Here is a 16,436-nt window from a genome sequence, read left to right on the forward strand (position 1 = left end):
TAAGGAGGCGGGGAAGTCTAGTTGTCATCCAATGGAAGGAAAGGAAGCGGATGCTGGTGTGTGCGCGGGGGGGGGGTGGATGGGTTTTTTTTAAGTACGGTTTGACATTTTGGGCTTAACTGATTGCTCTCCTAACCAATGGGATCCGAGAAAAAGGTTCTGCTCATGCGAGTTAAAAAGAGGCGGATCCAAGGTGATTGACAGGAATATTGCCCAATAGAAATTGGCCGTGGAAGAAAATGACTCCAAAGCAGGCCAATAGGGAACGAGAAAGGTGAGAAGGAGTGTGGCGGCCACGTAAAGAGCCCCTAGAAGTGGCCAATCAGGTAGAGGCCCCGCCTCCGACTCTTTTGGCTGAGAGATGGCTTCAGAAAGGCTCTATTCGAGGGGGAGGAAGGAGTGTATTTATAGTTAAGGAGCCGGGCGTTGCTCTGGCAGAGTCCCTCCCTGCCTGGGTAAATAGCTTGGGCCCAGAGCCAGCCTGAGGGAGTGGTTTGAACCCTAGGCTACATATTCCACTTTTAACAGCTCCGGCTGCCTCCTGTTGCATTCTGGGATTTGTAGTTTAAGGAGGGTGCATTTGGAACCCTCAGCCAGAGAGCTCTTAGGCCTCAATGAACTACAAAACCCAGAATGCAACAGGAGGAAGTCAAAGCAGTTAAAGCGGAATAGCAGCACTAGAAGAGGGTAGTGAGGGTAATCTACTAGGGCTCTGGAGAGTCATAGAATGATAGAGTTGGAGGAGACCCCAAGGGCCACCCAGCCCAATCCCATTCTTCTGCCATGCAGGAACTCTCCATCAAAGCATCCCCATTGACAGAGGGCCACCCAGCCCCTGTTTGAAGGCCTCCAAGGAAAGAGACTCCACTACACTCCGAGGAAGGAGCCCTTACTCTCAGGAGGTTCCTCCTAATGTTGAGGTGGAATCTCTTTCCCTTTGTTCTGTATCCTAATCTCTGGAGCAGCAGAAAACAAGCTTGCTCAATCATCAATATAACCTCCCTTCAGAGGTGATTGGATCTAGATTGTTGCCTTATTGCATTTTAAGAAAGGCAAGACCAATCAAAAATAATACGAAGACTGGTGAAGGGAAGCTTTATGTCGGTATGAATGTGAACCAGAATGATTGGGGAATTTACTGACCCAATATGAAGAAGGAGATGGTCTCACTAGAGAGAGAGATAGGGAGCTAAAATAGCTAAGTTAAGAGAAGTAAGTGTAGAAGGTTGGAGTAGGTTGAGTATTGGAAGTTGGATTAGTTATTGAAGAAGAAGAAGCGATAGGGTTAAGGAAGGAAAGAAAGAGGTAAGAAAGAAGGAAGATAGAATAGGAAAGGTATTTAGTTGAAGGTTTTAGATCTGGGGGTTAGGGACAAGTAAAAGAAGGGTCCCTTCTTCCATATATTGGGAAACAAGTAGGAATGGAACGTCATTATGAATGTATCTCTGGTATTGTTTTTGTCTGGTTGTTAAGTTGTGTTATTTTAGTGTATATTTGTATATATTTACTTTTTGTTTATTTGTTTTATGTATCTGTTTTAATAATAAAATTAAAAAAATATACAGTGCTCCCTCGGGTTACGAATTTAATTCGTTCCGCGGCGCCGTTCGTAACCCGATACATTTCGCAACCCGAAAAGCCGCTGGAAAGCCGCTAGCGGCTAGCGGCGGCTTTTGAATTTCGCGCCGAAACGCGCCGAAAAAATCTTCGTAAGCCGAAAAATCCTTCGTAACCCGGAACAGTTTTTTTAAATCTAAGTTTTTCGTACCCCGGAAATTTCGTAACGCGGTGCATTCGTATCCCGGGGTACCACTGTATATAACCTCCCTTCAGATACTTAAACAGGGATATCGCCGTCTCTTCCCCAGGCTAAACATCCCCAGCTCCCTCAGTCTCTCCTCATAAGGCATAGTTTCTATCTATTCTAGACCGTCATTATTGTTTTTAAAATCCAGACTTATTGGCCACAATCTCGTTGGTTTCCTATGCCATGCAAACTTCCTTCCACATATAATTGTACTTTTGGGGCTTTTGTGCAAGAGATGTCTTCAGTTTGTGGTTGTGTATCTGGAGTTCACAAAGTCTTCATTTCATGTAGGCCTAAATCCTGTTGTTAATCCCAAAGAGAGGTGTGTCGCTGAATCAGTTATATTCACCTCCATGTCGATTCTCCATTCAGCCATTGACTGGCTGAGTCTACTCTAGTTAGTAGTAACTAAGAGGATCCCAGGCCATGCAGTTGCACATACCTGGATGGTGTGTAGCTATTTGTCACTTCGCGTTGCCTATCAATGCCTATGTGCATGGATACACATGTCCAGTATGAAACCTTCCTTGTTTTCTCTCCTCCTTCCTCCAAACCTTTGTTCCAGATGGAGAGTAGTTCCAGGAAAAGAGGTTGTTTTCTTCCTCCTTTGGTGGAAAAACCCTTGGGTGAGTTACCTCAGGGGTCAGGAAAGCCTGGTGGGGCACATGGGGAGGATGGCTGGTACGATCTGGCTTTGTTCAGAGCCTGCAGCCAATAGAGGAGTTAAGGAGAAGAGCCTGAAAACAAGGCACTGGCCCGGATTCTGTTGAGTCATCCATTCCAGAGTAAGACTATTGAAGGAGTGGGGTTTACCTATTTATTGTTGTTGTGAGCTCCAAATCATTTCTGATTTATGGCAATCCTAGTTCCTAATGCACAACAGGTGGAGATTGAGTGGCTGCTTTGCAGGTGGAAAGCAGGTGTTCCTGCAAGCAGGTGTTCCCTTGCAAGGGCTAAGTGCCCCTTGCATCCACTCACCCCCTCCTCCCTACATGTCCCTTTGGCTGCAAAAATGGTTGCTGGGCATCTCCTGTCTCCACAAACTGTGCACCAACACAGCAGATAATTGATCACCAATTAGCATACATTAATCCTCATTATTGCATTAGCCTCCCAGGCTGAGGCCAGATATCAACACAGAACAATACACATGCAAATCACTCCTGCATTCCCAGGCTCGCTCACTCTCTCTCTCTCTCTCTCTCTCTCTCTCTATATATATATATATATATATAAGCCGCCCTGAGAGCCATTAGGGCTGAAGGGCGGGGTATAAATACCTAAATAAATAAATAAATAAATAAATAAATAAATATATTCACCCAATTTTTCCAGGCAAAGCATTCTCTGAAGATGCCAGCCACAGATGCTGGCGAAACGTCAGAAAGAAACTCTGCTAAAACATGGCCACATAGCCCGGAAAACCCACAAAAAACTGTGCACGAACAGTGACTCCTTCTTTTCCCTCTTGGGCAACCTGTTGTGTGTTGTTTGGCCTTCATGTCCTTTCCAGTACAATGGGGCCTTTTGAGCCATCAAGGGTCTCTGCTCACTCTCTGCCTCATTCTCCCTTATGTCTGCTTTCCTGCGCCTGTCTTCTCCCTGCTCCTGCCTGCGAAAGAAGGAATGAGAATGTGGGTATGTAAGGCTGGTGGGGATTTTGTTGGCCTTCCAACAAATAACAGTTTGATGGAAGTCTCTCACTACTACTACTATATCTCTCTTTTAATGTTTAATGATTTTATCTAGAAAGGCATCGTCCAAGTCTTCTGTCTGGTTTGAGATGACTGTAGTAGATGCTTATAGTTTTAGAATTCAAGGATATAGCTGTGTTAGTCTGTAGCATCAGTATGTAGAGAGATTTTGTAGCACCTTTGAGACTAACTGAAAGAAAGAACTTGGCAGCATGAGCTTTCGTAAACTTCAGAGCCCGAACAAAATAAAGCTGCTTTGGATCACTTTGGAGGTATGCTGTTTAAATGACACTCACATCTTAAGCCAAAGCTGCGCTCCAGTCCTTAGGACTGGAGCATGGCTTTAGCATGGCTTTCGGACTCTTAGGATGCATGCACCATTTAAATACCATACCTCCAAAGTAACCTGAAGCAGCTTTACTTTGGCCTGTCTATTTGGGCCCTTCAGTCTACTTCCTCAGATGCATATGACTATGTATGACCAACTGCTATTTACATGTAGAGATATCTTATAGCACGTTTGAGACTAACTGAAAAAAAGAAGAAGTTGGCAGCATGAGCTTTCATAGACTTCAGTCTACTTCCTCAGATGCAGTGGTGGCACTGTTACCTCCTTGGAGGATGAATCATACTTCCAGATAATTCACCCAGTACCAGAGCTTGGAAATGTGACATTTGGGGCTCTGACTACCAGAATCCCAGACAACATGGTCACTGTGTCTGAGCTAAGGAGTTGTTGGAAATGTGGCCCAAAATATTCCCAAGCGCTGCTACTTTACTTTGAGACTGACCAGGAACCACTGGCACATGCAAATTGTCCAAGGTTAGGACATTTCCCCAAGAGTTGCAGCTCTGTTAACCACCCCATTCTGGCACAACTCTCTCCCATGACACTAGATCACAAGTCTGCTCAACAGCAGCCAAGCATCTGTCATTGCAATTTGACCTGCTGTTCTGGGTTTCCTTAGATAAGGATTCTATGCCGTCTGGGATCTCTTATCATATTCAAACTGTGTGTGCCTCTCTCTCTCACACACTCTCTTTTCTTCTAGTTGGGGCTTGTAGAACATTTCAACAGTAGCAAAAATATTAATGCCTACTTGTCTTTAATGGTGAAGTGAACAAAGAAAATGGCTTCCCAGTATCCTCCAAGTCTCCAAATTCGTCTGCCTGTCCTCATACTCTTTTTGGAAACTACTTTCATCCTGATATTTTGCTTCTGTTTTTCCTATGACCGTGACCCTCAGAATCTTCAAAAAGACCTTACTATCTACCCAGGTATGTTTGCCTATTGTCAGAGCTGTAGATTTTATTATGTTATATTGGTACATGTGGCAAATTTTTCTCTGGTTGAGGAGACTGTGTCTGAGGTCTCTCTGTGGCACTTCAGGTGTGGTGGTGCCTGCAGTTTCCCAAAATGTGAGAAACTCAGTTACACCTATTTATGGTTGCAGAAGCAATTTTAGCATTTTGGGTGTCAGATTTGTAGCTCAGTACTTGCTTTACAGAAGGAAACCCACAGCTTCAGTTTTTGACATCTCCAGGTAGGGATGTAAAAGACCTCTGTCTGAAACTCTGGACAACCAGTTCCAATTACAGTTGTAGAGTTATTATACAGCTAGAAGAAACAAAGTTGGGAGATTTAGGCCTGTTACAGACAGCCAAAATAAAGCTGCTTCGAGTCACAGTGGAGGTATGGTGTTTCAATGATGCATGCGTCCTAAGAGTCCAGAAATCGCACCAAAGCCACGCTCCAGCCCTAAGGACTGGAGCGTGGCTTTGGTGTGGCTTCTGGACTCTTGCATCATTGAAACACCATACATCCACTGTGACTCGAAGCAGCTTTATTTTGGCTGTCTGTAACAGGCCTTAGTTAGGACAGGGCCTTCTCCATTGTGGCACCTTGCATGTGGAATGATCTCCCCATCGGGGGGAAAATGGTGAGGTGATCTTCTGCTGTCAGTTAAAATTTATTTTCCTATTATTTAGATTGTAATTTATTCCTGGCTTGGAATTATTTACTATTAATTAATTGTTTTACTCTCCTTATTAGGGTGGGGGGTTTTTTGGTCACTGTTTTATTATTTATAGTCATCAGTTTTATTTTACATTCTTCTTAATACAAATATAATTGGTATTATTTTGAATATTTAAAAGAATAATGGAAAGGTTCTTCTTCAATAGAGATGTGATCCTTTGTTAAATAATTGGCCCAGGCTTCCACAAGCTGTAGGTTATATAGCCTTGGCAGGGTGATGAGCTAAGTCAGTCTGGGGGTGCATCTACACTGTAGAAATAGTGCAGTTTGACATCACTTTAAGTGATGTAGCTCTGTTCTATGGAATCCTGGGAGTTATAGTTTTACAAGCCTTCTCTGCCAAAGAATGCTGGTGCTTCAGAAAAGTACAAAACCCAGGATTCTGTAAGATGGAGCCAAGGCAGTTAAACTGGCATCAAACTGCAATATTTCTACAGTGTATATGCACTCTCGGACAGGGCAGGCCACAGGGCTCCCAGTCAATCAGGCTGCTGCAAGCTGTCTGCCCCCACCAAAGAAGGAGAAAGGGTTGGGGGATAAGGATCATGGAGGTGGTAGCTCATCCTCGTTGCCCAACACTGGCTTCTCCATGCTGTCAAGGCAAGTGGTATTAGAAGTAATAAGAGTCCAACCAATGTTTTGAATGCCTATAGAAACCAAGGCACTGTGAGAAGGGGACTGGGGAAATTGCCTGTGCTTAGATCCAGCAGGCATTCAAAATAATGACCAGGCACACTTTGGTCCCAATCCCGCCTGTCTCAGGAACATGTGAGTGCCTTTTAAAGGAGCTGCTATTGCTGCTGTTTCCTCCTTCCATGGTCGAGAGCATGAGGGCAGAGGTAGGTAGGTGTGTGGGTTCACCTGTGCACATTCATGGAGGGTTGCGGGAGGATAGTGGTAGTAGCACTGGACTGGAATGCAAAAGTAGCAGGGGATGCTGGGGGTTATTTCTGCTTGGTGCTCCATCAGTGGTAATGAGTCTCAAATTATGGACAAGAGAGTCATACTTAGGAATGGGGTTGGGAAGAGGAGTGGAACTCTCCATCTTTCCCCTGTCTGGTGCTCCCCAAATTTGATTTGTCTAAAGAAAGCAACAACAGCACATCCTTCCACGCAACAGCTTTTGGTATTAGGACTTGCAAAGTCCCCCAAGCCAGCATTTTCTTCTTGGGTTGGATAATTACCAAGTTTTTGCCAAACTGTTACCAACAAATGAGTACCATACATTTTAAACAATATTATTGTATATACTCATGTATAAGTCTAGAAATTTAGGTAAAAAAAATTGACCCCAAAAAACTGAGTCGACTTATGCATGGGTCAATGTAGTCTTATTTAAAAGAAGGAACCATCCCCTGGTGAAAAGCAAGAAGAGTATAATTGTCCTGGAAGCAATGACCCCCTCTACTCTCTCATACATCCAGCCTTAAGAGTAAGCACAAAGAGTGATTGTCTGCTGGAATTTTGTAAGTTCTTTGATATTGTTTTGCTTTGTTTAATCCTTTAGATCCTTTGCTATATGCCCCTAAATTTTACCCTCGACTTACTCACAGGTCATAGCAAAATCCATAATTTTGGCCCCCAAATGTGACCTTGACTTATACATGAGGCCGACTTATGCTTGAGTATATACGGTATGTTGATTGTGAATGATCCAGATTTCCAACTTTCCTTTTAAGAAACTATTTCTCTGAAAGAGGACTGCTAAATATGATAATGCCTACTTACAAAAGTCCAGGTTGGGGTACAGTATCTTCTGAAAGCCTTTAGGTTGTTGGCAATATGCTGCCTGGAGAGAAGTGTCCAGACAGAGCTACAGAATTGCTTCCACACAAATGCCTTTTAACATTGTAGAGGCACTGCTTTTCTTCTACCAGCTTGAAGCTGATTTTAAAATGTCATTTCAGATAACACTGAACCCAGCAATGTCCTTTCCAATGACAATTTTTTCCCCTAAAATATTTGTTCAACTCTAAAATCTCATTCATCAAAGGATTCCTGTAATTTTAATTAGAAACTTACAGAATTATCGAAGATTAGATAGGAGAGTTAGCAGGAAAGTTTTTTTAAAATCTAGTTTGGTTGCATTTACTTTAGAAGGGGCAAATTAATGATGCTATATTAAATTGGCATTTAAATTTAACTGTGTCAGTTAAAAGCCTTGGAAAGATTTAACATGCCATCTATGATTTTGTTTCCACTTCCCACCTGCAACCTCTGTTTTATGCTTCACAGAGAAGGAAACAGTCACTTTTGAAACCCCCATTTCTTGTCCACTCTACTAAAACTTTTCCATTTACTTCCCCTCCCTACCTTATAATCTCAACCTCATACCCTGCTCTTTCTTTGGCTTACTGATTACAGGTATTTGATTGAAGTTTAAAAGGCAATTTAACATGCATATAATAGTACATTTCTCTCCTTCTGCCATAAATGCACTTAAATTAGATGTTTGCTTACTGACAGTGAACTAAACATATTGGCCTTTTCTAGTAACATTCCTGTGTTTGGTCAATGTGTTACGCTTCCGTCATATGAACGTTTAGTCCTGAATCCTGCTATCTGTGCCTCATCAATGTTCTCTACTACACAGCATTTCAAGATGTCAATGTCATGGTGATTCTTGGCTTCTCCTTCCTCCTGGTCTTTCTGAAGAGGTATGGCTTCAGCAGCACTGGATTCAGCCTCTGTCTTGCTGCCCTTGGAGTGCAGTGGGCTGTGATTGTGAATGGATTCCTCTTCCATTTCTCAGATGGAGCAGTGAAGATAAGCCTACAAAGGTAGTTAACATACTTTTTAATACCATTATTACTAGAATTCCCAGATTGGGCTGTCACAATTGGTTGGCTCCTCTTCTCTGGTCCTCAAAGCAAGGGGGAAGAACCTCAGAGCAAGAGCACTGTCTTGAAAGTACTGTATATGCATTTTCTCTCATTTACAGTCATCCTTCCATATTTGTGGCTTTGATATTTGCGGATTTGGTTATTCACAGATTTCATTAATATGTTCTCTCTAGGACTGTCTAGGTCCTCTAGTGCAACTCTGTGGTCAACTTTAACTAAAACTTGCACTGAAAGACCATTTGTAGCTACTCCAGTGCCATTCTATGGTCAGTGTATGTTGGACATTGACCACAGAGTAGCACTGGAGGACCTAGAGATTCCTGGAGAGGTGTCCTTTCAGGTAAAAACAGTGTTTTTGTTATTTGCGGTTTTTCCATATTCACGGGGGTCTTGTTCCCCTAACTCTAGCGAATATGGAGGGACAACTGTATTAGTTTTTTTAAACGAATGGCATACTGTACAAGTATGATTGATGCTTAATGTATTGTGTTTAATGACATCTTGAGGGTCTACACACCATGACATCTCATGGAACTTTCCCAAGGTATCAGCTTTTGACCCTGAACTCTCAGAGCCTGGGATGGTTCTAACCTCACAACCTTTTCTAAAAAACAAAACAAAACAAAAAAACTGATGGGGTTCCCAGTTGTTTTAAAACAGGGGCGGGGAGAAGTGTGGACTGTGGACTGCAAGTTCTCCCCAACTCCCATCTTTCAGGACCTGAAATCCCTACTAGTCTCCCTAGCCACCCCTTTTTTAAAACTGAATGATCTTTGGGTGATTTTTGCCTGAAACATGCCAAAACTGTACAAAACACACTCAAATGGCCTCCCACTACTCAGAACTCACCCCCCCCCCCATGCTGCTATTTTCCCCTCCACTGGTTTGGGGAATTTGTCCCATCCCCTATGTAGCTCCTGAGTCTTGTTTTAAAGAGTGATTGTCACATCTACATTTTGAAAGCTTGGGACTCACAGCAGTGTTACGTTTAGCTAATTCAGACTCTGGACACCATGGTCTTATTATCCCTCACCCATCCAATCACAGCATGCATTGGTTCATTTATGTCGAAAGGCTCTATGGAGGTGTGTAACATAAAAGTCAAGGGTACTTGTGTTCCCCAACTATTCCACTATAATTAGATGGCATGGTGGCGAATCAGGTGATAGAATGCAACCTCAAAGAGGTTGAGGAGGAGGGAGTCCAATGGGGTACTTTGTCCAGAGGAAATTGCCTGCACATGGTTTAGATGGCTAGGTATTAACTCAAAATGTGGCAATCAGTCCTGCTTCATCTGGAGCCTTCTTCTCATTCTGCAACTTGGATCCTAAATGTCTTCCACTGTCCTGATGATTCCCTGAACAGCACAGCCCTACCAACAATTGACCCTTGAAACCAAGCCATTCCTTTGAAACATTGACACAATGAAACATTGCTTCCTTCTTGTCCAGTCTTTCCATGCTTGCTTCACTTTTTCAAAAGTGTTTAGTGGGCTTCTACTTTAGAAAAGATTCCGGGACTTCTCTTTGAAGGAAGGAAACATAGCAGTGGAAGCTCAAGGTCTAAATATCAGAATCTATCAGGGACATTCCTTATAGTCACCTCTGGTGAATCATGGGGTTCTTGTAGATGAAGATTGACTGTGCCATTGATTGGTCACATTTACATCATTTATGGAATGCTGAATTTCTGCATTTCTGATGACACTGTAACCTGCTTAAGAGAGGAAGAGCAGACTTGTGGTGCCTTTTAAAATTAAACCAACTTATGTCAGGTTACACTTTTCTGGCAACATTCCACTTCTTTGGGACTTTATCACACACAACTTTTAAACTGCCATGCAACTTAGATAATAGCACCTTTGTCCATACCTGCGTGGTTAGCCCATACCTTGCCATTCACAGCTAGTTGCAGGCCCTCTTGCTCTGAGGAATGAAGAGAGAACACAGTCTGTCCATAAAAACTGAAGGGAGCAACATCACAAGAACCATAGAGAGCATGGGTATAAGCTGCTTATATGGCTTCTGGGTTCCATAGAGATGCTACTGTTTATTATATTTCTTTCTTTTCCCCTTCCTTCCTTCTCCAAAGCATCCTGGAAGCCCTCATGACTGTAACCACGGTCCTGATTTCAGCTGGGGCAATTCTTGGCAAAGTCAACCTGATGCAGTTGATCTGGATGGCCATGGTAGAAGTGACAGTCTTTGCTGTGAACAGATGGGTGGCTGTGGATATCCTGCAGGTACAATTGACCTCTTTGCCAGAGTCTGGCAAAGTTACTTTTTTCAGAGTGCAGTTTCCAGAATCCAGCATGCTAAAATGATGGGATGCAGGGAGTTGATGTCCAGAAAAAGACACTTTGCCAAAGTACTTCTGAGATAATGGCAGGGCATAGAAAGCCATTCAGCAGAAGCAGCAATCTTACCTTTCCAAAGGTACCTTACCTTTTCTTCTGAGAAAGATGTCCATTTTTGTGGTTTTATGTTATGTGCAGCTTCCCTGGCTTTTCACTCTACATTTCCTTAACTGACAGTTTCAGTACAGTATTTTCCACAGTCACTCCTCCACTGTGTTAAGAGAGGTGCCAACCCTTGGTGCCTTTTATAATGAACTCTACATAAAAAATTTTTTGCTAGTTTGAACCAAAAGTCCTTCTAATGCAGCTTCCTCTTTCCCACCAGGGGAGCAACCAATTGGAAGTCTGCAAGCAGAATATGAAGTCAACTAACAACTCTCTCTTTCTGCTGCTCCCCAGGAGGCAGAATTTGATGGCTTACTGTCTCTGAACCATGGAGGGTCTATTTAACTGTTGTACTATTGGTAGACCTTCTGCCTTTCTTGAATTTGCCTGATCCATTTGTCCTGCAACAGTCTTTAGCAAGCTTTATTGTTGTGTGCTGTCAAGTCGTTTTTGATTTTTAACAACCCTAAGGGTTTTCTTGGTAGAATTTATTCAGAGGGGGTTTGTTATTGGCATCCTATGAGGCTGAGGGAGTGTAACTTACCCAAAGTCACCCAGTGGATTTCCATGACCAAGCCAGGTTTTGAACCCTGGTCTCCAGAGTCATAGCCCAGTGCTCAAACCACTACATCACACTGGCTTCCACCCTGGCAGCATCCAAATGTACCCTCTAGGATGCTTCAAAGCTGGTTGGGAATGATGGGGATTGTAAACCAGTACAGAGGCCTCCAGTTTGGAGAAGACTTCTGTATCAGCTGTTTTCTTTGAGGATGCATCTACACTGTAGAATTAATGCAGTTCAATGCCACTTTAGCAGCCATGGCTTAACCCCACAGCATCTTGAGATGTGTAGTTTAGTGAGGCACCAAGCACTCTTTGGCAGAGAGAAGGCAAAAGACTTGTAAAACTAAACATCCCAGAATTCCATACAGTGGAGCTACAGCACTTAAATTGGCATCAAACTGTGTTATTTCTACAGTGTAGATGCACCCTGAGTGTTTATTCTTATGTAGCAAAAACAGCACTGTGATCTTTTTGGAAGACAGTTCCCAGACTTCTCCACAATTGTTTTGCCCAGGACTACTACTTGCCAGTTGCCTCCCATTATGTCCCATACACCATCTGCCTTTTTTTTTCTTGCCATTTTAGAAACCTGGTAAATGAAATCCCTGAGAAACATCACCACTGGTGGGGAATATGGCAAGGCAAAAAGATTCTCAAGTTGCACCCTGTCTCCAGTTAAGCCCTGCACAAAAATATAGCCTCTCCACCTTTTCTGCACTATGGAAAAAGCTATACTAGCCAACATTACTGTTTCTGTCAGTCACTGCATCTGATACCTTAGGCTGCATGTACACTGCACAATTTGAAACCACATTAACTGCAGTGGTTCCATGTTATGAAATGCTGGGATTTGTAGTTTTGTGAAATATTTCACGGTCTTCATCAGAAAGCTCTGTTGAAACAATACACTACAAATCCCAGGATTTGATAGGATGGAGCCATGGCAGTTGAAGCAGTGTCAAACCGCATTAATTTGGCAATATGGCAACATCAGTAGGCAGTCCTTATTATTCCTAATTAGTTACAATATGTACTAAGTATTGGTCCAAGTAGGCATTTATAAAGTAGAACAGATTTCACCCTTGCAGCTTCAGTCACCTACCCACACATTAGCACATAGTACACCCCCACCCAGCAATATTGAACCATTTCCTGTATTGCTATGTATATGTATTATCCTATTATTTCTTAGATTGTACTCCATAGGCAGGTTTACTCTTTTATATTTATTGTTTTTATGTACAGTGCTGTGCAAATCTACAGCACTATATAGAAATAATAATAATAATAATAATAATAATAATAATAATAATAATAATATCTGAAACAGCATATATATATTTTTGTCGTTATCCATAGGTTAAAAGCCATGTGATCTTGATGCATGTACATTTATTTGGGGCCTACTTTGGCATTATGGCCTCTTGGAAGCTCTACCATTCCTCTCTGAACTCAAGAGTTGAGAAGGAAGGATCAAAGCCAATTTCGGATATTTTTACAATGCTAGGTAAGTCTTTTGGTTAGTCTCCTAAAGCCAGGATGAGAAATCACAAAACAATATTTTTATACTAGACCTGAAACAATTATGTTCTCAGAAATCCCTCCAGCAGATTTTGTGGTGAATTGAGTTCAAGTGCAAAAGCAGTTTAAACTCAATTAACTCAGCAAGGAGTAAAGGAGAGGAGGGGGCTAAAATCTCCCCTTTCCAGTCAGTTCAGGCAAAAGCAAACTGCTGCAGTTTATCCTACCTTGTGTGTTCTCCCTCATTAATACATTTTCCTGTCTTGACCACACTCTGGTGGTGCTCGGCCATGCGTCCCTGTGAAACATTGGAGTGTATGGCAGTGTACTGTAGGCTGCATCATGATTTACTTAGCTTTGGCATTTGCTATAGCTCTCTTTGGAAAAGAGGAGAGAAAAGAAATGCATAGTACATAAAAGTCATGTTTTTGATTGCTTGTATCAAAGCAATACCATTTATCACAGGACTATAGCTGCATGTTTCACTGCCTAGGGAAGGGGAGATAATTAGGCATGGAGAAACGGTGGTGGAGCCCCCTGAGCTATTTTTCTGAGCCAAAAGGGAAAAAAGTCATTCTACCTGACTGTTTGCTTTTGTATGCAGTTTGCCCATTTTCTCTGATCCATCAAGAGGTTATTAAAACCTCATTATCATTGTGTGAAATTTTGTTACAAACTTGTGTTTGAAAAACACATAGAAAGAGTGGAAGGATTGCAAAAAGAGAACCATAATCAACCTGAGGGGAAATGTAGCAGATGATGCAGTAGGGTAAATGAGCATAGAATGGGTAAAAAGGTAGTACAGGAATACCTGACTACTCTAAATGAATTCAGGTCTCCAGGGCCAGATGAACTTCATCCAAGGGTATTAAAAGAGCTGGCAGAAGTCATCTCAGAACCACTAGCAATTATCTTTGAGATGTGTGGAGAACAGGAGAAGTCCCAGCAGACTGGAGGGCAAATGTTGTCCCCATCTTCAAAAAGGGACTGTAAGAGCTGTTCGACAATGGAATGTGCTGTCTTGAAGTGTGGTGGAGTCTCCTCCTTTGGAGGTTTTATAAACAGAGGCTGGAGTTCCGTATTTCAGGAATGCTTTAATTTTGTCTTCCTGTGTGGCAAGGGGTTGGACTGGATGGACCTTGGGGTCTATTCCAACTACATGATTCTTTGAACTTCTGTTGCTAGCATTTCTAGAGGCAGTATCTGAGCCAGAGATCAGTTCCTTTTACTTGCTGATAGACAAGCAGGTGACATAACAGTGCACTTTGCTGTGGTTGTTCTCTGTTTACCTCCCATCCCTGTAATAAATTACCAGCAGCCTGCACCTTTTGTTTCCTCTGAACATGGCATGCAGGGGAAGATCCTGTTACATATCTCCTTGACCCAACTCTTGTTTTGTTATGCATTAGATGATGGATAGACTAGACCCAGAATATAAATTATATACATAGGTGTGTGTGTGTGTGTGGGGGGGGCACCCAAAGCAAAGTTGGTAAACAATAGCAATTTCCTTGCTTCACTTCTGGTATGTAGGAATAGACTGGTAGATTGAAAGCAGAAATCCAAAGTTTAGCCATGTTAGCCTGGAAAATCACTATGCAAAGAGATCTTGTAGACGCTTTGAGACTTACTGAAAGAAACATTCATCTGAGGAACTAGCTAGAAGTCTACGAAAGATCAAATGCGCCAAATGGTGCCTTCTTACAGTTGTTGTGTGTCTTGAAATCCCAACATAAAAAACAGGGATAATAAATAAATACATACATACATAAATACAAGGATTGAGAACTACTGGAGGTGCCATTTTCCATCTACCAGTGAGTGCAACACAATGTGTGAAAAACAGTCTTCTCAGGTATGGCATCCTAGTTGTGAAAGGCCTTCTCCTTCATCTCTATGGCAGCAATTCCAAAAGTGGGTGCTCCGAAAGTGGGGGCTGTGAAAAGGGGGTGGCGGAGGGGACTTCAGTGAAAGTAATGGTGTGCAAGAATGACAAGGGGAACCAGTGGCTTTTAGGACTATGGTAGGGATGAGGGCTGCATGAAACATGACTTTTCAGTGTCCCTTAAAACCACTGTGCAGCCTCATTGATTGCTTTGTGTGATGGTGTCTCCTACTCTTCACCTGCCCACACAAACTCACTCTTGCAGCACAGTTTAGGGACAAACTGACTGGAGCCTCTTTGCTGCACAGGTGCAGCAGGTGGCACAGGTGAGAACCTTCTTGGTTGCTGTTCAGTTGTTGCTTCCAGGGTGACTGGGTGCAAAGGGAAGCAGCAAATAAGTAGCCAGTGGAGCAGCGACTGAGAAGCCTCTCACCTGCACTGGCCTTTGCCACAAGATCCACATGGGTGAGAGGCTTCTTGGTTGCTGCTCCCACGGATTTAAAAGGAGCGGCGTTTAAAGTTGGTTGTTTTGCAGTAGAACAGTAGATCAAATATCAAGAAATATTCATTAGGAATGGTAGGGTTGTCGCCCAAGAGGAAAGAGGGTAGTAGCCTGAAAAAGCTTTCTGGCCACTGCCCTAAGGCATAGAGACCCAAATAGATCCCAGCATCTGACGCAGGGAGCCAAGGGGGGTGAGATCGGGGTGATCTTCCACACCAGAGCAATTCAGATTGAAATTGAAGTGAGCTTGGAAACAATTTTTGTGAATTCGCTTGTTACCGAATTCACAATAATCAGGAGTCACTTTGGATTGGCTTTGGATCTGGCTCGGAAGTACTCCCCATAGAAAGCAATCACGTGTAATAATGTATCACATTTTAACATGATTTCGCATGGTTGGACCAGGAGTGGCTCTGGATTGGAGCTGCAAAACTCCTCATCTGATAAGGGCCATTGTCTTCATTTCATCCTCAGGTTAAAAAAATGGCTTTTTATGAAAACCTTTGGGGAACCTACAATGTTATCTGATCTGTACATGTTCCATACCCTCCAATGATTCCAGTTTGGCAGGGACTGTCCCAATTGATCCTCTGTTGTACCACTTTTTCAGCTGCTTTTAAAACATCCCAGTTTCTTTAAACTCCTGCATAAATCCATCTTAACACCATTGCAGCTTGCTCCTTTGGTCATTGTAGTGGTCAGAATTCAATAATACCCTACCAGTGACCAAAATCTCCCACCCTCCAAAATAGCTTTCTCAGCTGCAGCTGCCCAAGAACGGTAGTTGATGGGAGGCTGTAATATCCAGTGTGGTGTGGTGGTCTGAGCATTGGACTAAAACTCTGGAGATCTGGGTTCAGTTCTGTGCTCAGTCATGGAAACTCACTGGGTGATCTTGAACAAGTCACACACTCTCAGCCTCAGAAAAACCCATGGTCTCCATAAGTCGGAAACCCCTTGAAGGCATGCAACAACGACGATAGCTATGTTTCCTGATGCAGCAGCACAGCAAGTGTGTTTTTGTGTGTCATTTCCCCCTAATATACATCCCACAGCAAGCAATAGAAATCCTGCATTTGAGCTAAGAACCTTGTAGCTTTTGACATGAAAGCATGAGATTT

At 42.8% G+C, this 16,436-nt stretch overlaps 1 protein-coding gene across 5 annotated transcripts in view; it reads left to right on the top strand.

Annotated features, from left to right (window-relative positions):
* The window catches only part of RHCE (Rh blood group CcEe antigens), a 27,957-nt gene continuing 11,521 nt past the window's right edge, over nt 1-16,436 (top strand). Inside the window, exons 1-6 of one of the 5 annotated variants that reach the window (XM_089479407.1) lie at nt 377-455; nt 3,143-3,445; nt 4,554-4,779; nt 8,133-8,319; nt 10,474-10,624; nt 12,767-12,914. In XM_089479407.1, the coding sequence (XP_089335533.1) occupies nt 4,632-4,779; nt 8,133-8,319; nt 10,474-10,624; nt 12,767-12,914 (634 nt within the window). In that variant the 5' untranslated portion in view covers nt 377-455; nt 3,143-3,445; nt 4,554-4,631. Of the gene's footprint in view, nt 57-308; nt 327-376; nt 456-3,123; nt 3,446-4,553; nt 4,780-5,387; nt 5,442-8,132; nt 8,320-10,473; nt 10,625-12,766; nt 12,915-16,436 lie in introns of those variants that run through there. The other 4 variants (XM_089479410.1, XM_089479409.1, XM_089479408.1 and 1 more) reach the window with 4 other exon arrangements.

The sequence above is a fragment of the Sceloporus occidentalis genome, unplaced genomic scaffold (genome assembly GCF_023333645.1).
Source record: "Sceloporus occidentalis isolate IW3139 unplaced genomic scaffold, rSceOcc1.0.p SCAF_13, whole genome shotgun sequence".
Lineage (NCBI taxonomy): Eukaryota > Metazoa > Chordata > Lepidosauria > Squamata > Phrynosomatidae > Sceloporus > Sceloporus occidentalis.